Below are 21,465 nucleotides of genomic sequence, written 5' to 3'. Positions count from 1 at the left end.
TTTTTTTTTTTTTTCTTTGAGACAGAGTCTGTCGCCAAGGCTGGAGTACAGTGGCGCGATCTCAGCTCACCGCAACCTCTGTCTCCTGGATTCAAACGATTCTCCTGCCTCAGCCTCCCGAGTAGCTGGGATTACAGGCGCATACCACCCTACCTGGCTAATTTTTGTATTTTTAGTAGATATGGGATTTCGTCATGTTGCCCAGGCTGGTCTCAAACTCCTGACCTCAGGCTATCTGCCCACCTCAGCCTCCCAAAGTGCTAGGATTACAAGCGTGAGCCACTGCGCCCGGCCTGTTTCTCCTTAAAGCTCACATTTTTGAGCTTCTGCCTGGAGAACATGCAGTCATATTCTGACTGGCACTGTGGATAGGTGTAGCTTGTGGCTCCTGCAGTCTTTGGCAACAAGCCTGGGATGGATCCATTTGTGTCTAGTCGCAGCAGAAGTCCTTGAGAGGCAGGGCAGCAGTTTGTACCCATGGTAGTAATAAATGCTTGCCCGGCCTCTCTTTTGTCGTGAAAAGCAAATGAAAATAAGCATGAGAAAGTACTTCAGAAACTCTCAAGAGCCATATGCTTGAGAGATGCTGATCACACTGACGATTGGTAGGCATGTGATTTAAAGGAAAAGAAACACGGTTTTATTGTGAGAAGACCTGGGATTGGGTGTTGATTCACTCACTTACTAGCTATGTGGCCTTAGACAAGTCTTTTCATCTTGCAGAGCCTATTTTATTGTTTTTTTCCTTTGTAGGGGGCGTGTCTGTTTGTGAAAACGGGAATAGTCCTCCCCCTACCTACCTCATAGGGTTGTGCTCATATCAAAATAGAAAACAAAGCCAGGGAACAGTGGCTCAAGCCTGTAATCTCAGCACTTTGGGAGGCTGAGGTGGGCAGATCACTTGAGGTCAGGAGTTCGAGACCAGCCTGGCCAACGTGGCAAAACCCCGTCTGTACCAAAAATACAAAATTAGCTGGGCGTGGTGGCGCATGCCTGTAATCCCAGCTACTCAGGAGGCTGAGGCAGGAGAATCGCTTGAACCTGGGAGGTGGAGGTTGCGGTGAGTTGAGATCGCACCATTGCACTCCAGCCTGGACAGCAAGAGCAAAACACTGTCTTAAAAAATAATAATAATAAAGTCTAGCACCAAAAAGAGACCAGGCATAGGCCTGGGCTGCTCTCAGCTGGGAGTCTTTCCCATGTTTTTCTTTCTTCTGTGTGGCAGATCCCAAGGACTTTGTCCTTTCCTTTGGTAATTACCATCATCCACTCCACTACACTCCTTAAGAGTTCTCTGGCCTCTTACACGCCTGTAATCCCAGCACTTTCGGAGGCCGAGGCGGGCGGATCACGAGGTCAGGAGATCGAGACCACAGTGAAACCCTGTCCCTACTAAAAATCCAAAAAATTAGCCGGGCGCGGTGGCGGGCGCCTGTAGTCCTAGCTGCTAGGGAGGCTGAGGCAGGAGAATGGCGTGAACCCGGGAGGCGGAACTTGCAGTGAGCCGAGATCGCACCACTGCACTCCAGCCTCTGCGACAGAGCTAGACTCCCTCTCAAAAAAAAAAAAAAAAAAAGAGTTCTCTGCTTCATAATAGAAAATACTGGTTCCTCGACAATCAGCCTTCCTGCTATCCCTGAAAACAAGAACACACACACCCTTTCGACGTGGAGAATTTTACTGTTCATCGCTATGGGGAAATAAATGGGGATAAACAAAATTAAAACAAAAAAAGGGGAAGTTACAACGGTGACAGTTTTCATATTACTGAGCTCTCCTGTAGTTCCTCACTCACTCTGAGGTAGTAAATGAAAGGCCTTTTGGCTCCTATTCTCAGCTTCTATTCTTGAAAGTTGTCCTTCTCAACCAGTAACATTCCCCAACCCCATTTCCCCTAAGTTTTGGGCTCCCTGTAAGTAAGTAACTGTGTCTGAGTTCTTAGTATTCTCAGTGCTTAGTGGAGCCTGGCACATGGGGCTAATGCAGACTGAGCACTGGCTATAGCATCAAGTACTATAGGAAGCCTTTACATGATTTCACTCAGATCACCCTTTGAGGTCATTACTATATTTTGTTTTGTTTTGAGACAGAGTCTTGCTGTGTTGTGCAGGCTGGAGTGCAGTGGTATGATCTCGGCTCACTGCAACCTCCACCTCCCAGGTTCAAGTGATTTTCCTGCCTCAGCCTCACCAGTAACTGGGACTACAGGTGCGTGCCACCACTCTTGGTTAATATTTTTTCTTTTTTTGAGAAGGAGTCTCACTCTGTTGCCCAGGCTGTAGTGCAGTGGTGCAATCTCAGCTTACTGCAGCCTCCGCCTCCTCGGTTCAAATGATTCTCGTGTCTCAGCCTCCCAAGTAGCTGGGATTATAGGCACGTGCTGCTGTCCCTGGCTCATTTTGTATTTTGTTTTTTGTTGGTTTTTTTGGAGATGGAGTCTCATTCTGTCACCCAGGCTGAAGTGCAGTGGCACAATCTAGGCTCACTGCAACCTCCACCTCCCAGGGTCATGTGATTCTCCTGCCTCAGCCTCCTGAGTAGCTGGTATTACAGGCGCACACCACCACACCCAGCTAATTTTTTGTGTATTTTAGTAGAGACAGGGTTTCACTATGTTGGCCAGACTGGTCTCAAACTCCTGACCTTGTGATCTGCCGACCTCAGCCTCCCAAAGTGCTGGGATTACAGGCATGAGCCACCATGCCCGGCCTCATTTTGTATTTTGTAGTGACAGGGTTTCACCAAGTGGCTCAGGCTGGTCTTGAACTCCTGACCTCATGTGATAAACCTACCTCAGCCTCCCAAAGTGCTAGGATTACTGGCATGAGCCACCATGCCCGGCAATTTTGTACTTTTTTAGGAGAGACGGGGTTTCACCATGTTGGCCAGGCTGGTCTTGAATCTCAGGTGATCCTCCCGCCTCGGCCTCCCAAAGTGCTGGGATTACAGGCGTGAGCCACCACACGGGGCTAAAGTCGTTACTATTAAGTCCTCATTTATTTATTTGAGATATGGTCTTCATTTGTCACCCAGGCTGGAGTACGGTGGCACAATCATGGCCCATTGCAACCTCAGCCTCCCAGGCTCAAGCAATCCTCCCACCTCAGCCTCTCAAAGTGCTGGGATTACAGGTGTGAGCCACCGTGCCCAGCCTATGTCCCCATTCTAGAGAAAAGGAAACAGAGGAACAGAGTGAAGTTGCCCAAGGACACACAGATGGTAAGTGGCACAGCTAGAATTCAATCCCAGGCAGACTCCAGAGCTATGCTTTTTTTCTGAGAAAATGTCTTGCTCTGTTGCTCAGACAGCAATGCAGTGGCACTATCATAGCTCACTGTAGCCTTGAACTCCTGGACTCAAGTGGTCCTCCCACCTCGGTCTCCCAAATAATTGGGACCACAAGCATATGCCACATGCCCCGCCAATTAAAAAAATTTTTTTTTTTTTTTTTTGAGATGGAGTCTCGCTCTGTCGCCCAGGCTGGAGTGCTGTGGCCGGATCTCAGCTCACTGCAAGCTCCGCCTCCCGGATTTATGCCATTCTCCTGCCTCAGCCTCCTGAGTAGCTGGGACTACAGGCGCCCACCACCTCGCCCGGCTAGCTTTTGTATGTTTTAGTAGAGAGGGGTTTCACCGTGTTAGCCAGGATGGTCTCGATCTCCTGACCTCGTGATCCGCCCGTCTCGGCCTCCCAAAGTGCTGGGATTACAGGCTTGAGCCACCGCGCCTGGCCTAAAAAATTTTTTTTTGTAAAGATGAGGTCTTGCTATGTTGCCAAGGCTGGTCTTGAACTTCTGGGCCCAAATGATCCTCCTGCCTCAGCCTCCCAAGGTGCAGGGATTTACAGGCATGAGCCACCATGCCTAGCACAGAACCCATACTCTTTTTCTTTATTGTTAAGACGGAGTCTCACTCTGTCACCTAGGCTGGAGTGCAGTGGCACAATCTTGGCTCACTGCAACTTCCATCTCCTGGATTCAAGCGATACTCCTGCCTCAGCCTCCCGAGCAGCTGGGATTATAGGCACCCGCCATCACACCCGGCTAATTTTTGTATTTTCGGTAGAGACGAAGTTTCGCTATGTTGGCCAGGCTAGTCTCCAACACCTGACCTCAGGTGATCCGACCGCCTCAGCCTCCCAAAATGCTAGGATTACAGGTTTGAGCCACCACGCCTGGCCACAGAACCCATACTCTTTTTTTTTTTTTTGAGGCGGAGTTTTTCTCTTGTTGCCCAGGCTAGAGTGCAGTGGCGCAATCTTGGCTTACTGCAGCCTCTGCCTCCTGGGTTCAAGCGATTCTCCTGCCTCAGCCTCCCAAGTAGCTGGGACTACAGGCACATGCCACCATGCCTGGCTAATTTTTGTATTTTTAGTAGAGATGGGGTTTCACTATGTTGGCCAGACTGGTCTTGAACTCCTGACCTTGTGATCCGCCCTTCTTGGCCTCCCAGAGCACTGGGATTACAGGCATGAGCCATTGCGCCCACTCATAACCCGTATCTTTTTTTTTTAAGACAGAGTCTTGCTCTGTCACCCAGGCTGGAGCGCAGTGGCGCATCTTGGCTCACTGCAAGCTCCGCCTCCCAGGTTCACGCCATTCTCCTGCCTCAGTCTCCCAAGTGGCTGGACTACAGGCACCCGCCACCATGCCCGGCTAATTTTTCATATTTTTAGTAGAGACGGGGTTTCAGCGTGTCAGCCAGGATGGTCTCAATCTCCTGACCTGGTGATCCACTCACCTTGGCCTCCTAAAGTGCTGGGATTACAGGCGTGAGCCACCGTGCCCGGACCTTTTTTTTTTTTGAGATGAAGTCTCACCCTGTCACCCAGGCTGGAGTGCTGTGGCACAATCTCGGCTCACTGCAACCTCCACCTCCCGGGTTGAAGCAATTCTCCTGCCTCAGCCTCCCAAGTAGCTGGGATTACAGGCGCCTGCCACCACACTCAGCTAATTTTTGTATTTTTAGTAGAGACAGGGTTTCACCGTGTTGGCCAGGCTGGTCTCAAACTCCTGATCTCAGGTGATGCACCCTCCTCAGCCTCCCAGAGTGCTGGGATTGCAGGTGTCAGCCATTGCGCCCGGCCCAGAACCCATACTCTTAATCACTATGGTGGTCATTTAAGTATTTGCTGAATGTATTAAAGGAACTCTTTTCTCACCTCCCAACACCCTTGTTCATCTCAGTCCTCTCCATTCTGTAGCCCAACTCTCTTCAACTATTACTTGCAATTTAAGATAGCTTGGTCATTGTTCTTCAAAGGACTGGTGGTTTTTAATCTTCGAGTCTCAATGCCTGTGGAGAATTTGACAAAAGCTATGGGTATCTACCCAAATTAACATCCATGTACACAAAAATTTGGTGTAACAATGCTGGGAGTAGGGGGAAGGGGGAGTGGCACAGATTCCCAGGGTTTGGGGATGGGGGCGAAGATTTAGGAGCACAGATTGTTTTAAATCCAACCAAGAATCCTCAGGTTTTCTTCCTATGGCTTGAGGTGGTGATGATGGTGGGAGTGTGAAAATTGGAAGTCCTTTACAAGACTAATCAGGTCAGGTCTCCCTTCCTGGCCTCATCTTACCACATACTTTTTTTTTTGAGATAGAATTTCGCTCTTTCACCCAGGCTGGAGTGCAGTGGCGGGATCTTGGCTCCCCGCAACCTCCGCCTCTGGGTTCAAGTGAGTCTCCTGCCTCAGCCACCCGAACAGCTGGGATTACAGGTGCGTGCTACCACGCCTGGCTAATTTTTGTATTTTTAGTAGAGACAGGGTGTCACCATGTTGGCCAGGCTGGTCTCACACTCCTGACCTCGTGATCCGTCCACCTCAGCCTCCCAAAGTGCTGGGATTACAGGTCACCGCGACCGGCCTCATCACATACTCTTAAATTTACAGCTTAAGCAAAGACGGCAAACACTTTCATATCTTAGACATTTGTTTCTGAAGTTCAGGCTACTTGGAATACTCCACCCCTACCTGACACACTTTTTCATCGATGTCCAATTTGAATCTTACTTCTCAGAAGCCCTGACATCCCAAACTTCCTCTCCCCCATTTTAGAAATGGAATGACTCCTTCACTTTGTATGCCTGTAACAGTGCTTATTCCTATGATAGCATTCAACATTGTTAGTTGGTAAGGAGCCTCTCTCGGGTCACTGTTTGCTCCTCCCGAGCAGAGATGGCGTATCATGCATCGTTGTATCCCCGATATTCTAGAACATGCATGACACACAGCAGGCGCTCACAAGTTTTACTAATTTAGTTTTTGGGCAGCACGGCTCCCATTCTGAACCAGCAAGTTCACTGCAGGTTTGGAAAAGGCTAACACGCTTAAGGAGGGAGCTAAGGTAGGCTAGGTGGCTCTCGCCTGTAACCCCAGCACTTTCGAGAAGCCGAGGCGGGTGGATCACCAGGTCAGGAGTTCCAAGACCAGCCTGGCCAAGATGGTGACACCCCCGTCTATACTAAAAATACAAAAAAATTAGCCGGGTGTGGTGGCACTCGCCTGTAATCCCAGCTACTCGGGAGACTGAGGCAGAGAACTGTTTGAACCCGGGAGGCGGAGGTTGCAGTGAGTCGAGATCGCGCCACTGCACTCCAGCCGCGACAGAGCGAGGCTGTCTGCCCAAAGGAAAAAAAAAAAAAGGAGAGAACTGAGTCTTGTTAGAGGAGGCGGGTGGGGAATCAGCCTAAGAGAAAGTGAGACTCCGGCCAGGCTATGGGGGTGGCGGTGAAGATTTACTAGAAGCGCGCGGAGACCCCATGAGTAAAGCTCAGGCAATTCGCCGTAAGTCTCAGGGTCAGCAGGAGGGAACCATTGCATTGCACAGTGGGAGTGGCGCGACGGCGGGCCGCGTTGCATGCCGGGACTTGTAGTCTCGCCCTTAGCCAGAACCCTCGGACCGGTTACGTTCGGCTACATTCAACCAGGTCCTTACACCGATAACGTACACTCATTGATTGTCTAGCACAGAATAACGAGGTTCTGCAGGGCAAGTCTACCGAACAACACTCTTCAAACCAAACCCCGTTTCGGCGATGGCTCCCCGGAAGGCGCGTTGGGTGCGGCTGCGCGTGCGCCACGCATGCACCTCTACGCGCGCCCACCGTTCCCGCGAGGCCCCCTAGAGCCGGGCGGCGCAGGCGCAGTGTCCCCCGGCCAAGATGGCGGCGCGGTGTTCCACACGCTGGTTGCTGGTGGCTGTGGGGACCCCGCGGCTGCCGGCTGCATCGGGGAGAGGGGTTCGGCCACCCAGGGAGGGTGTAGTGGGGGCATGGCTGAGCCGCAAGCTGAGCGTCCCCGCCTTTGCGTCTTCCCTGACCTCTCGCGGCCCCAGAGCGCTGCTGACATTGAGACCTGGTGTCAGCCTCACAGGTGAGGGCAGGTTCCAACTCCCGAGTGGCGGTTTCAGGGCCTAGAAAGGAGTGAGTCTCCTCGTTGTGACTGCGGCTGCGGGGGTAGTGGGGTGGAGGGTGTCTTCCGACCCGGATGCAAAATTGCCGGAGACACAGGCAGGCAGGAGGCGGGGAGGCCTAAGAGGCTACTCAGCCGTCAGGGAAGGGAGAGAAGCGTGGAGCCTCCGGCGGCGGTGATAAAACGCCCCGTGGACCGTGATCCTTCACCTCTCTGTCAACATTTCTGGAGGCCGCTGCTCCCTCGTCCTCTTCCTTTCCCATCTCTCCACCTTCTAGCCCGTAGAGGAAGGGAAGAGCTAACTGCCATTCGGAGAGGCCTAGGTACTTTTAAGTTACAAAAACCCTGCAAGATGCCTGTCGTCATCCCCATTTTAGAGAATGGGAAACTGAGATTCAACAGAGGAATCGACCAGCCCAAGGTCATGAAGTTAGACGGGAAGAGTTGTCTCAAACCCATCTCAAACCCACAACGGTCGTGTCATAGCTTACGCTCTTTCTATCACATGGTGCTAATTCAAGGGCACAGTTAACGATCTTTTTAGAAGTCCTTACTTGGTGATTGTAATAATAACACAGTCAGACATTTATTGAGTACTTACTGTTGTCCAGGCATGGTTCCCCCCTTACATCACATTTCCACGTGAGAGGCACTGTTATTCCATTTTATAAAGATACCGAGGCTTAGATGTTAAACCACTTACAAATGTCACAAAGAGGTGGAGCCTTGATTTCATTGCCTGAGATGATACTGAATTATACGTTAAGCCTTGAAGTGCTTAGCCATGTTTTCTTTTCTTTCTTTTTTTTTTTTTTTTTTTTTTTTTTTTTTTTTTTTTTTTTTTTTTTTTGAGACTGACTCTTGCTCTGTTGCCCAGGCTGGAGTGCAGTGGCTGGATCTCGACTCACTGCAACCTCTGCCTCCTGGGTTCAAGAGATTCTTCTGCCTCAGCCTCCCAAGTAGCTGGGATTACAGGCACGCGCCACCACCCCTGGCTAATTTTTGTTATCTTTTATAGAGATGGGGTTTCGCCATGTTGGCCAGGCTGGTCTCAAAACTCCTGACCTCAGGTGATCCGCCTCCCCCGTTGGCTTCCCAAAGTGCTGGGTTTACAGGCGTGAACCACCACGCCTTGCTTAACCATGTTTTCTTATGCTGTGTGTTTTGTGCTGTGTGTTGTATGTACCTGAATTGTGCTAGTTTCGTGTCCTCCAGAGTTTGTGCAAATGATATTTAAGCTATCTATAAATGTATAAAGATTAATAAAGGGCCCTGAGAAGAGAATTTATACCAAGTAACTTCCTATTGCAATCCAGTTTGTAATACGTACGTAGTAGACAATTGTTAAAGTATCAGTAATTGTGTTTACTTCATGCAATGTAAAGAAAAGAGACTGGGTTTCAGGGGTGAACTTTCCCAGTGTGTGTGAGTGGGGTGTATTATTTAATCCCTTTGAGCCTCTCTTTGAAAATTCATTCATTCACAGGTATTAATTGAGGCCAGTTGTATGCCAGCCACTGTTCTGGGCGCTGAGGAGATGGCAGAGAACAAAGAGATTGGATGTGTGTTTGGTTAAGAGAGTGATTATTTATTTATTTATTTATTTATTTTATTTTATTTTATTTTTTTTGAGACGGGGAGAGCTTCGCTCTGTCACCCGGCTGGGAGGCTGACTCACTGCTGGCACGGATGTCAGCTCGACTGCAACTCGCCTCCCGCGTTCACGCCATTCTCCTGTCTTTCTTCAGGGGGCCTCCGGGTAGCTGGACTACAGCGCCGCCAGTCCGCCCGGGCTAGTTTTTTCTGCTAGTTTTTGGTGAGACGCGGCTTTCACCATGTTAGGCCAGGCATGGTCTCAATGCTCCTGACCTCGCGTGATCCGCCCGTCTCGCGACCTCCCAAAGTGCCTGGGATTACAGGCTTGAGCCACCGCGCCCGGCCGATTATTTATTTATTTAATTATTTTTTACAATAGGGCCTCCTGTGGCCCAGACTGGAGTGCAGTGGCACGATCACAACTCAGTGCAACCTGGACCTCCCAGGTTCAATCGATTCTCCATCCTCAGTCTCTTAAGTAGCTGGCACTACAGGCATGCACCACCACACCCCGCTAGTTTTCTGTAGATGGGATTTCACCATGTTACCCAGGCTGGGCTCAAGTGATTTGCTTGTTTCAGCCTCCCAAATTGCTAGGATTACAGGCATCAGCCACTGCACCTGGCCAAGAGAATGAATTTTCTTTTTGTTTTGAGACGGAGTCTCACCTAGGCTCTGTCACCTCGGCTGGAGTGCAGTGGCACTGTCTCAGCTCACTGCAAGCTCCGCCTCCTGGGTTCAAGCCATTTTCCTGCCTCAGCCTCTCGAATAGCTGGGACTACAGGTGCCCGCCACCAAGCCTAATTTTTTGTATTTTTAGTAGAGATGGAGTTTCACCATGTTAGCCAGGATGGTCTCAATCTCCTGACCTGGTGATCCGCCCACCTTGGCCTACCAAAGTGCTGGGATTACAGGCATGAGCCACCGCGCCCAGCCTTATTTTTATTTTTGAGATGGACTCTTGCTCTGTTGCCCAGGCCGAAGTGCAGTGATGTGATCCTGGCTCACTGCAACCTCTGCCTGCCAGAGTCAGGCGATTCTCCTGCCTCAGCCTCCCAAGTAGCTGGGATTACAGGTGTGTGCCACCATGCCTAGCCTTTTTTTTTCTTTTTTTTTTTTGAGACGGGGTCTTGCTCTGTTGCCCAGGCTGGAGTGTAAGTGGTGTGATCTCTGCTCACTGCAAGCTCCGCCTCCCGGGTTCAAGCAATTCTCCTATCTCAGCTTCCCTAGTAGCTGGGATTACAGGTGTCCACCACCACGCCTGGCTAATTTTTGTATTTTTAGGAGTGGCGGTGTTTCACTGTGTTGGCCAGGCTGGTCTCGAACTCCTGACCTCAGACTATCCGCCCGCCTTGGCCTCCCAAAGTGTTGGGATTACAGGTGTCAGCCATTGTGCCTGGTCAGCTTTTATATTTTTATTAGAGACAGGATTTCACCATGTTGGCCAGGCTGGTCTTGAACTCCTGGCTTCAAGTGATCTGCTCACCTTGGCCTCCCAAAGTGCTGGGATTACAGTTGTGAGCCACCAGGCCTGGCCCAAGAGTGAATTTTTAAATTCTGTCCCTGCATCTGTATACCTCATGGAAGGAGCAGTCGTCTGTTCAGTATTCTTTCTAGATTTCATGTGGATTATTTGGAGAGATGTCATGATGGATTTTTTTATTTTTTTCTTAAACACATACATATTTTTTTATTCTGTAGAGCCATGGTCCTACTATGTTGCCCAGGCTGGTTTCAAACTCCTGGCCTCAAATGACCCTTCCACCTTGGCCTCCCGAAGTGCCAGAGTTATAGTCATGAGCCACCATGCCAGGCTAGATTTTTCAACATGAGCAAAAGTGGTCATTTTTAGAGCTTGCTAACATTTTCTAATGTCAAGGTTGTTTTAAATAGAATCTGGCTGCATCTTTTTGTTCAAATATTAATTCCTTAGGTGACTTCTTTTATTAAGTCAAATTTGTTCAAGTTCCAGCTGTACAAATTTGGGAGCATTTGTTGTTATTGTGTATGTGAAAGAGAGGCACTAAATACTAAGCATTGTGTGAGGCTGTTACTAAGAACTGTGGTTAGCTGTTTTGTTCCCCAAGTGAGCTTATAACCTGCCACGGGCAAGTTTTGTATCAGGTAGTGTACACAGGTGAGAGGTGGCATCCTTCAGAGTATATATGTTCTGTTTTCACAGGTAGAGTCATCAAGTGGTTGGGCAGGGTGGCTCACGACTGTAATTCCAGCACTATGCTGGCGCTGAGACAGGAGGATCACATGAGCCCAGCAGTTTGGGACCAACCTGGGCAACATAGGGAGATCCCATCTCTACAAAAGTTTTTTTTCTTTTCTTTTCTTTTTTTTTTTTTTAAGATGGAGTCTTGCTCTGTAGCCAGGCTGGAGTGCAGTGATGCAATGTTGGCTCACTGTGATCTCGGCTTACTGCAACCTCCACCTCCTGGGTTCAAGCAATTCTCCTGCCTCAGCCTCCTGAGTACTGGGACTACAGGCACGTGCCACCACTCCCAGTTAATTTTTCTATTTTTAGTAGAGACGGGATTTCACCATGTTGGCCAGGATAGTCTCCATCTCTTGACCTCGTGATCCACCCACCTCTGCCTCCCAAAGTGCTGGGATTACAGGTGTGAGCCACCACGCCTCGCCTACAAAAATATTTTTAAAAATTATCTGACTAGCTGGATGCGGTGGCTCACGCCTGTAATCTCAGCACTTTGGGAGGCCTACATGGGCGGATCACCTGAGGTCGGGAGTTTGAGACCAGCCTGATCAACATGGAGAAACCCCGTCTCTACAAAAATTACAAAATTAGCCAGACCTGGTGGCACTTGCCTGTAATCCCAGGTACTCGGGAGACTGGGGCAGGAGAATTGCTTGAACCTGAAAGTCGGAGGTTGCCGTGAGCTGAGGTTGCGCCATTGCACTCCAGCCTGGGCAACAAGAGCGAAACCATGTCTCAAAAAAAAAAAAAAAAAATTAGCCGACTGTGGTGGCAACTGCCTGAACTCCCAGCTGCTCGGGAGGCTGAGGTGGGAGAATCCCTTGAGCCCAGGAGGTTGAGGCTGCAGTGAGCCATGATGACATCACTCCAGCCTGGGCGACAGAGTATGACTCTTTCTCTACCAAAAAATTAATGAATAAATAAAGTCATCAACTGAGAAGCCATGTGGTGGCGAGCCTCTGGTCGAGCTACTCAGGAGGTTGGGGTGGGAGGATTGCTGGAGTCCAGGAATTGGAGTTTGGCCTAGGCAACATGATGAGACCCCCGTCTCTTAAAAAAAAAAATTAAAAAGGTCATCAACTCAGCTTCCAAACACTAGTCTGTGATCTTGTCTCAAATCTAGTAGTAAGTTGACGTAACAACACTTTAAATCTGACTTTTCTTCCAAGCAGAAAGAAAGCAGTTGTTGGTGGCTAGGCATGGTGGCTCATGCCTGTAATCCCTTTACTTTGGGAGGTGGGTTGGTCACCTGAGGTCAGGAGTTTGAGACCAGCCTGGACAACATGGCCAAAGCTTATCTCTACTAAAAATAGAAAAAATTGGTCAGGCATGATGGCTGTAATCCCAGCTACTCGGGAGGCTGAGGCAGGAGAATCACTTGAACCCAGGAGGCAGAGGTTGCAGTGAGCCGAGATTGCGCCACTGCACTCCAGCCTGGGCAACAAGAGCCAGATTCCCTGTCAAAAAAAAAAAAAAAAAGCAGTTGTTGGACAATGGATTGGCCATTCTTGGAACGACTTGGAGGCTAATTTTATTCTGGGTTGTTCTAAAAAGGACAGGACATTTACTGGTCATATCTGGTAAAATAAATTGTCTATTAAATGAACTCTAATTATTGTTAATCATTGATGCCCTTTAGATAATGTCAAAAGTCATCAGACTGGGGATGGTAGCTTATGCCTGTAATCCCACCACTTTGGTAGGACAAGGCCGGCGGATCACTTGAGGTCAGGAGTTTGAGATCAGCCTGGCCAACATGGTGAAACTTTTTACCTACTAAAAATACAAAAATTAGCGAGCTGTGGTGGTGTGTGCCTGTAGTCCTGGCTACTTGAGAGGCTAAACCAGAAGAATCGCTTGAACCTGGGAGATGGAGGTTGCAATGAACCGAGATCACACCACCACACTTCAGCTGGGCGACAGAGCGAGACTCTGCCTCAAAAAAAAAGAAAAAACAAAGACATCAATCTTGTAATTAAACGTGATTTGTCTTTATCCACATGCAGTTTTGTGCGTTACTATCTCTGTACTACCTCCAGTCCATGTTCTCTGCCCACAATGTTGAAGTCACAGCTGCCACAGGTCACTAGCAGCCTCAGCCTTCTGGCATTGGAAGGAGTGGTGAGAGAGAGGCTGGACTGGGCCAGGGCAACTCCTTACTCCCAAATAAAAAGAAGGTGGAGTACAGGTTCAATAATAAGCCAGCTCTAGTGTTTTCTCAAGTCTGACTGAAGAAACACAGTAGTGGTCTCCTGACCCCTACTGCTTCCAGTGTGCTGTTTATATTCTCAGGGTATTGGGTATGCCAAACACACGGATTTATTTCCTATTTCTAATTTTAAGTATCCTGACCATTCCTATTCATTCTCCTCTCTGATTATCCTTTACCCGGCCTCCTACTTGGATGTGTTCAACACCTCTGGCTGTATTTTGTGCTCATTAACTTCAAGTAGTCTCCCAGGCCTCCTAGAGTTGTTTCTCTCTTTTTTTTTTTTTCAGATGGAGTCTTGCTCTGTTTCCCAGGCTGGAGTGTAGTGGCACCAACTTGGCTCACTGCAACCTCAGCCTCCCAGGTTCTAGCAATTCTCGTGCCTCAGCCTCTGGAGTAGCTGGGATTATAGGTGTGCGCCACCATGACCAGCTAATTTTTGCATTTTTAGTAGAAACAAGGTTTCACCATGTTGGCCAGGCTGGTCTCAAACTCCTGGCCTCAAGTGATCCACCCGCCTCGGCCTCCCAAAGTGCTGGGATTACAACAGGCGTGAGCCACCACGCCCGGCCTAGAGTTGTTTCTCATGCAAACCCAATGAGTTATTTGTTTAACATTTGCAGTGGCTCCCTGTTGCTCTTAGGATAAAATCCAGACTCCTTAGCACAACTCTAAGGCCCTTCTTATTCCTAGGCCCCATTAATCATTATCATCTGTAACCACCACTGCCACCACATACAGAATCTCTAGTTTAGAGGCATAAATCTGTATGGATTCAAAGCTCTCTTAGCCTATTTCTTTCTCTCTCTTTTTTTTTTCCCATGTCATAAGTCTATTTGCAAACATAGCTAGTGTGCCTTATAAGTTCAAGCCTTTGATCCATTTATTTATTTATTTTTAATAGAGACAGGGTCTCTGTGTTGCCCAGGCTGGTTTCGAACTCCTGGGCTCAAGCGATCCTCACGCCTCAGGTTCCCAAAGTTCTGGGATTACAGGTGAGAGCCACTGTGCCCGGGCTTATTTTTATTTATTTGTTTATTATTATTATTATTTTTTAAATTTTTTCTGAGATGGAGTTTTGCTCCTGTTGCCCAGGCTGGAGTGCAGTGGTGTGATCTTGGCTCACTGCAACCTCTGCCTCCCAGGTTCAAGCAATTCTCCTGCCTCAGCCTCCTGACTAGCTGGGATTACAGGCATGCGCCACCACGCCTGGCTAATTTTGTATTTTTAGTATAGGAGACGGGGTTTCTCCATGTTGGTCAGGGTGGTCGCTAACTCATGACCTCAGGTGATCCGCCCGCCTTGGCCTCCCCAAGTGCTGGGATTACAGGCGTAAACCACCACGCCTGGCCCGGCTTATTCACTTTTTAAAGAGATTTCACCTATTTTTTTTTTTTTTTTTGAGACGGAGTCTCGCTCTGTCACCCAGACTGGAGTGCAGTGGCCAGATCTCAGCTCACTGCAAGCTCCGCCTCCCGGGTTTGGCCATTCTCCTGCCTCAGCCTCCCGAGTAGCTGGGACTACAGGCGCCGCCACCTCGCCCGGCTAGTTTTTTGTATTTTAGTAGAGACGGGGTTTCACCGTGTTAGCCAGGATGGTCTCGATCTCCTGACCTCGTGATCCGCCCGTCTCGGCCTCCCAAGGTGGTGGGATTACAGGCTTGAGCCACCGCGCCCGGCCAGATTTCACCTATTAAAACACTATTCCAGTCCCGGCCTGGTGGCGCATTCCTGTAGTCCCAGTTACTTGGGAGGCTGAGGCAGGAGAATCACTTGAACCCAGGAGGCAGAGGTTGCAGTGAGCCAAGATTGCACCATTGCATGCCAGTCTGGGCAACAAGAGTGAAACTCATCTCAAAAAAAAAGCAAACAAACAGAAAACCTGCGGGGCACGGTTTCTCACGCCTGTAATCCCAGCACTTTGGGAGGCTGAGTCAGGTGGATCACGAGGTCAGGAGATCGAGACCATCCTGGCCTACACAGTGAAACCCCGTCCCTACTAAAAATATAAGAAAGTTAGCCGGGCATGGTGGCGGGCTCCTGTAGTCCCAGCTACTTGGGAGGCCGAGGCAGGAGAATGGCGTGAACCCGGGAGGTATAGCTTGCAGTGAGCCAGGATGGCACCACTGCACTGCAGCCTGGGAGACGGAGCGAAACTCCATCTCAAAAAAACAAAACAAAACAAAAAACCCGCTCTTCCTATCTGTTAAATGGATGAACTAAAACATCTTTGTTTCTTAAGCAGTTGTTGTCTTGCTGTTAAAAAAAGGTGCTGCAAATCCAGATCCAAAGTACAAAGTCATCCTAGTTAGTAACCACTACTTGTTTTCCACTGAAAATGGCAAGTGCTTTCTTGGGCAGCTCAGCCAGTTTCTGCAGCTTAACAACTGATGCCTAGAAGTTCTTCCCCGATCTTCCTAGATTGAGTTGTCATTGGTTCTCAGCAGGGGACACTTACTTCCTAGGGGACATTTGGCAATGCCTGGAGACATAGGGGGAGTTGTCTGCTAGTGAGTGGAGACTTCCTGAGTTTCTGGTGAATGTGTGGAGTAGGGCTTGAACGTCTGTATTTTCATCAATGTAATGATGCTGTTGGTCCAGGGACCACAGTCTTGAGAACCGCTCCTTAAGCAGATACCCAAGGCTGCAAGATAGAGGGAAAAGAATGTGGGGAGTTGTTAAGCATTAAGTATGACAGAAGAATATGAAAATACGTAGCATATGGTAAGTGCTCATGTGGTATAAGAAGGGGAGCTGAATCCCTTTTTAATCATCTCGCAGTCAGGAGTATTATTCCTTTAGTGGTGTGCTGAGACCACTCCAGTAGTATAAGGCAGGAGAACCAGCCTCATCCAATACTCTGACATTGTTTAATATTAATTGAATACTGTGGCTTCTTTAGCCATTATTGAAGTACATTGAGTTTGGTCTGCAGTGGGCTTGGCCAGGGACAGCCCTAAAGCTGTAGCCTGTGTATTAGTCTGTTCTCATGCAGCTAATAAAGACATACTTAAGACTGGATAAATTTTAAAGGAAAGAGGTTTAATTAACTCACAGTTGAGTATGGCGGGGGAAGCCTCAGCTATCATGGTGGAGGGAGAAGCAAACACATCCTTCTTAACATGGCAGCAGGAAGAATGAGCAAAAGGGTGAAAAGCCCCTTATAAAACTATCAGATCTCGTGAGAACTTACTGTCGGGAGAACAGCATGGAGGTAACCGCCCCTGTGCTTCAGTTACCTCCCATCAGGTCCCTCCCATGACACATGCAGATTATGGGAACTAAAATTCTAGATGAGATCTGGGTGGGGACACAGCCAAACCCTACCAGGTTGGTTGTTCCTTCACAGATATAGACCGGTGGGTCATGTACTCACAGTTTTCTTTTGTTGAGAACATTCCCAGAGTGATTTTCTTTCTTTTTTTTTTTTTCTTTTTAGGAACAAAACATTACCCTTTGATTTGTACTGCCTCCTTCCACACGAATGCCCCTTTGGCCAAAGAAGATTATTACCAGATATTAGGAGTGCCTCGAAATGCCAGCCAGAAAGAGATCAAGAAAGCCTATTATCAGGTCTGTATGGAAGTCAGGTTTTGGTGACCAAATTGTAGAAGGAATGTTTTTGATCCCATCTGATCCTGAATCAGTACAGCATATATGCCCATGTGGGTAGGTCTCATGAGCTGATATATAGAAGGGTGTGATAAAGTTGGACTTTGCTACACTGTTTTTCGGTGCACAATGCCATAGAGGTTAGTGCTTCAGAAAAAAGAGAAAAAACCAGAGATGTTAAGAAGTTTTTTTTCCAGAGCTGTTTTCATAATTAAATTTAATCTGTAGTTTCTGAATCAGTAGGTATGCTAGTCTAAGTTTTAGGTAGTCATTTTTTGCATCCAGATAGAAGTTTATAGGTTTAGAATTACTTCCTTTCTTTTTTTTTTTTTTTTTTTTCCGAGATGGAATCTCATCCCATCGCCCAGGCTGGAGTGCAGTGTCGTGACCTCGGCTCACCGCAACCTCCACCTCCCGAGTAACTGGGACTACAGGCACATGCCACCACACCCGGCTAATTGTTTTTGTATTTTCAGTAGAGATGGGGTTTTGCTTTGTTGGTCAGGCTGGTCTCAAACTCCTGGCCTCAGTCAATCCACCCACCTCAGCCTCCCAAAGTGCTGGGATTACAGGCGTGAGCCACCACGCCTGGCCTTTTCTTAACCTGGAAAATGTGAAATTCCCATTGTCGTATCCCAGAGTATATTAGGGTAGTTAGGGTAGCTGAGTAAAGTTGTATACAAGATGTCTACACCACTGGTTCCTAGACCCTTGGTTTGCTCTGACCAATAAAATAAAATCAATATTGGAGGCACCACTGTAGGATTGACAGCTTTTTATAAGTGCACACTTCACTGGAGTTGTGCAGCTGCCACCACAGTCAACGTTAGGACATTTTCATTACCTCAAAAAGAAATCCTGTGTTCATTAGCACCCTCCTCCAGTGTCCTTTCTCCCCGGTCCCTGGCAGCTGCTAACCTGCGTTCTGCCTCTTTGGATCACCGATTCTGAATATTCATATACAGGGAATCATAGGATATGTATCCTTTTGTGTGTCTGGCTTCTTTCATTCACAGAATGTTTTCAAGGCTCATCTGTGTTGTAGCTTGTGTCAATACTTCATCCCTTTTCATACTCAAATAATCTGTTGCATGGATTGATCACATTTTGTTTCTTCATCGTTTGATAGACATTTGGATATTTTCCACTTTTTGCTGTCATGAACAGTGCTGCTATATAGACATTCATATGTAAGTTTTTGTGTAGACATGTTTTCAGTTCTCTTGGATATTTAGGAGTATAGTTGCTGAGTCCTATGGTAAGTGGATGTTTAACCTTTTGAGAAGCTGCCAGCCTTTTTCAAAGCAGCTGCACCATTTTACATTCCCACCAGCAGCATAAGAGGGCCATGATTTCTCCACATTCCAGTGAACACTTATTATCATCTGTCTTTTTAATTACTACCCTAGTGAATATGAAATGCTATCTCGTTAAAGTTTCTATTTGCTTTTTCCCTGGTGACTAATGATGTTGAGCATCTTTTCTGGTGCATGTTGGCCATTAGTATGTCTTTGGAGAAATGTGTGTTTGGATCCATTGCCCTCTTTTAATTGGGTTGTCTTTTTTTTTAATTGGGTTGTAATGGAATGAACAGAGGCATGGGGACAGGAAGCAGAGATCCTGGCCTGTGAATAGCGAATGGCCTGTCTCTTCCTGAGCTCAAGAGTCAGGTGCCTGATCCAAGAGTGGGAAAAGATTGAAAAGATGGAGGCTGGGTTGAATTCACATGACAGTTGATTTGAGGCCCTTAGCAAGTCCTAGAGACATAATTTAAGAAAAATACTTAATTTAGAGAACCATTCAAGTTTTAGGCGTGCAAGTAAAAGATCAGGTAAAGCTGTAGCAATTACTGTATTTTATGTACTTACAAAAATAATTGAAACAGCAGAAACGTCTATTTATTAAGTCATTTTCTTTCCTTTTTTAAAATTTTTCCTTTTTTCAGACAGAGTCTCGCTCTCTTGCTCAGGCTGGAGTGTAGTGGTGCAATCTTGGCTCACTGCAGCCTCTGCCTCCCAGGCTCAAGCGATTCTCCTGCCTCAGCCTTCCGAGTACCTGTGTTTATAGGCGTGCGCAACCACACCTGGCTAATTTTTGTATTTTTAGTAGAAATGGGGTTTCACCATGTTGGCCACGCTGGTCTCAAACTCCTGAACTCTGGTGATCCACCCAGCTCAGCATCCCAGAGTGCTGGGATTACAGGCATGAGCCACTGCACCCGGCCCCCTTTTTAAAATTTTGTTTTTCTTTTTTGTTCATTAACCTATTCTAAGCCATGCTGGGTGCTAAGGGCAAAGATACATCAGAATTAGTTCCTGCCCTCAAGTTAAGAGATGGGTACATTAAAACAGATCATTATTATTATTATTTTGTGGGGTGGGGGAACAGAGTCTAACTCCGTCACCTAGGCTGGAGTGCAGTGGCTTGATCTCTGCTCACTGCAACCTCTACCTCCCAGGTTCAAGTGATTCTCGTGTTTCAGCTTCCTGAGTAGCTGGGACCACAGGCTTGTGCCACTATGCCTGACTAATTTTTTGTATTTTTGGTGGAGAGGGGTTTCGCCATGTTGCCCAGGCTGGTCTTGAACTCCTGAGCTTAAGTGATCTGCCTGCCTTTGCTTCCCAAAGTGTTGGGATTACAGGCATGAGCCACTGCACCCGGCCGAAAGACAACTTTGATAAAGGAAACATAATTATGACTGGTATCTGGGGTTCTGTTGTGTCTGGTATTTGGGGTTCATGTTGTATCTGAAATAATTTCTCATGTTTTTCCCTTAGCTTGCCAAGAAGTATCACCCCGACACAAATCAGGATGATCCCAAAGCCAAGGAGAAGTTCTCCCAGCTGGCAGAAGCCTATGAGGTAACACGACTTTGGTGCATGCAGCCACTGCTGTTATAGCTATGTGTGTGAATCAAAGGTTGCGTTGCTACCTGGGGCAGCCTGGTGTGTCATACAGTCCAGTGTGAAGGCCATGTCCCTGCACTAAGTCATCTTGTTAAAAAAAAAAAAAAGAGAGATTCCAGGCCAAGCATGGTGGCTCACTCTTGTAGTCCTAGCACTTTGGGAGACTGTCAGGAGGATCACTTGATCTCAGGAGTTGGCTTGACCCTAGGAGTTTGAGACCAGCTTGGGCAATGTAGTGAGACCCCATCTCTACAAAAAAAAAAAAAAGTATATCACCAGGCATGGTAGTGGCGCACCTGTAAACCCAGCTACTTGGGAGGCTGAGTCAGGTTCATCACTTGAGGGGCTCAAGGCTGCAGTGACCCATGATGCCATGATTGTACCGTAGCACTATGTTCTGGGCAACAGAACAAGACCTCTCAAAAAAAAAAAAAAAAAAAAAAAAAAATTATAAGACTAACTTGGAATCTCAATGAAGAATGGGATCCAGGCCGGGCGTGGTGGCTTATGCCTGTAATCCCAGCACTTTGGGAGGCCGAGGCGAGTGGATCACGAGGTCAGGAGATCGAGACCATCCCGGCTAACACGATGAAACCCTATCTCTACTAAAAATACAAAACAATTAGCCTGTAGTCCCAGCTGCTGGGGAGGCTGAGGCAGGAGAATGGTGTGAACCCAGGAGGTGGAGCTTGCAGTGAGCCGAGATCGTGCCACTGCACTCCAGCCTGGGTGACAGAGCAAGACTCCCTCTTAAAAAAAAAAAAAGCAGGATCCAATAATCTATACTAATAAAGTTCCCCAGGTAATTTAGACTTGTAGCTGGATTTGGGAACTCACAGCTGGATTAATTAATTCAGCCCTTATTCAATAACACCCCCTTCCTCCACCTCAGGGCATCACTGCTTTTTGGGGATAGCGGTTATTGTAAAAGTAGAAGCCCATTGTTGTCCTATAAGAATTTACAATGTAATCAGAGGACAAACCTCTGAAAACAGCTGTTGACCACTTCCATAGTTTTCTGAAAGTAGACCTGTTCCCCAGATGTTTTGACCATCTTTTCTTTGGTTAAGAGACAGGGTCCCTCTATGTTGCTCATCCTGGTCTTGAACTCCTGGGCTCGGCTCAAGAGATCCTCCTGCCTGGGCCTCTCAAAGTACTGGGATTGTAGGTGCAAGGCACCACACCTGGCCAACTTTGGCCGTCTAATGGCGTTCAGGATATATAGGAGCTCGTATATCTACAGGAGGGGACAGCCACATACAAGAACAGCCTCAATTCAGTAAATCTTTTTTGAGTAGATGTCTGTCAACTAGATCTAATGAAAGGTTTATTTACTAGGGTAATTTTAAAATAATTTGTTTTTATTAAGTAACTCAAACTAATGGATAACATAACTGAAGAGTCTTGGAACCTACTTCTATGGAAGATAAGATTAAATTTATTTATTTATTTTTATTTTTTTTGAGACGGAGTCTCTCTCTGTCGCCCAGGCTGAAGTGCAGT

General features: G+C 47.6%; 1 protein-coding gene across 3 annotated transcripts in view; it reads left to right on the top strand.

Annotated features, from left to right (window-relative positions):
- Positions 1–7,092: 7,092 nt before the first annotated feature.
- The window catches only part of DNAJA3 (DnaJ heat shock protein family (Hsp40) member A3), a 35,876-nt gene continuing 21,503 nt past the window's right edge, over positions 7,093–21,465 (top strand). Inside the window, exons 1-3 of one of the 3 annotated variants that reach the window (XM_017886325.1) lie at positions 7,093–7,377; positions 16,884–17,017; positions 19,834–19,917. In XM_017886325.1, coding sequence (XP_017741814.1) covers positions 7,167–7,377; positions 16,884–17,017; positions 19,834–19,917 — 429 coding nt within the window. In that variant the 5' untranslated portion in view covers positions 7,093–7,166. The remainder of the gene's footprint in view (positions 7,378–16,883; positions 17,018–19,833; positions 19,918–21,465) is intronic. The other 2 variants (XM_017886324.1, XM_017886326.1) reach the window with 2 other exon arrangements.

The sequence above is a fragment of the Rhinopithecus bieti genome, unplaced genomic scaffold (assembly GCF_001698545.2).
Source record: "Rhinopithecus bieti isolate Rb0 unplaced genomic scaffold, ASM169854v2 scaffold_13704, whole genome shotgun sequence".
Classification (NCBI taxonomy): Eukaryota; Metazoa; Chordata; class Mammalia; order Primates; family Cercopithecidae; genus Rhinopithecus; species Rhinopithecus bieti.
The sequence above is the reverse complement of the archived record's forward strand: the minus strand, read 5'-3'. Positions and strand labels throughout refer to the sequence as shown.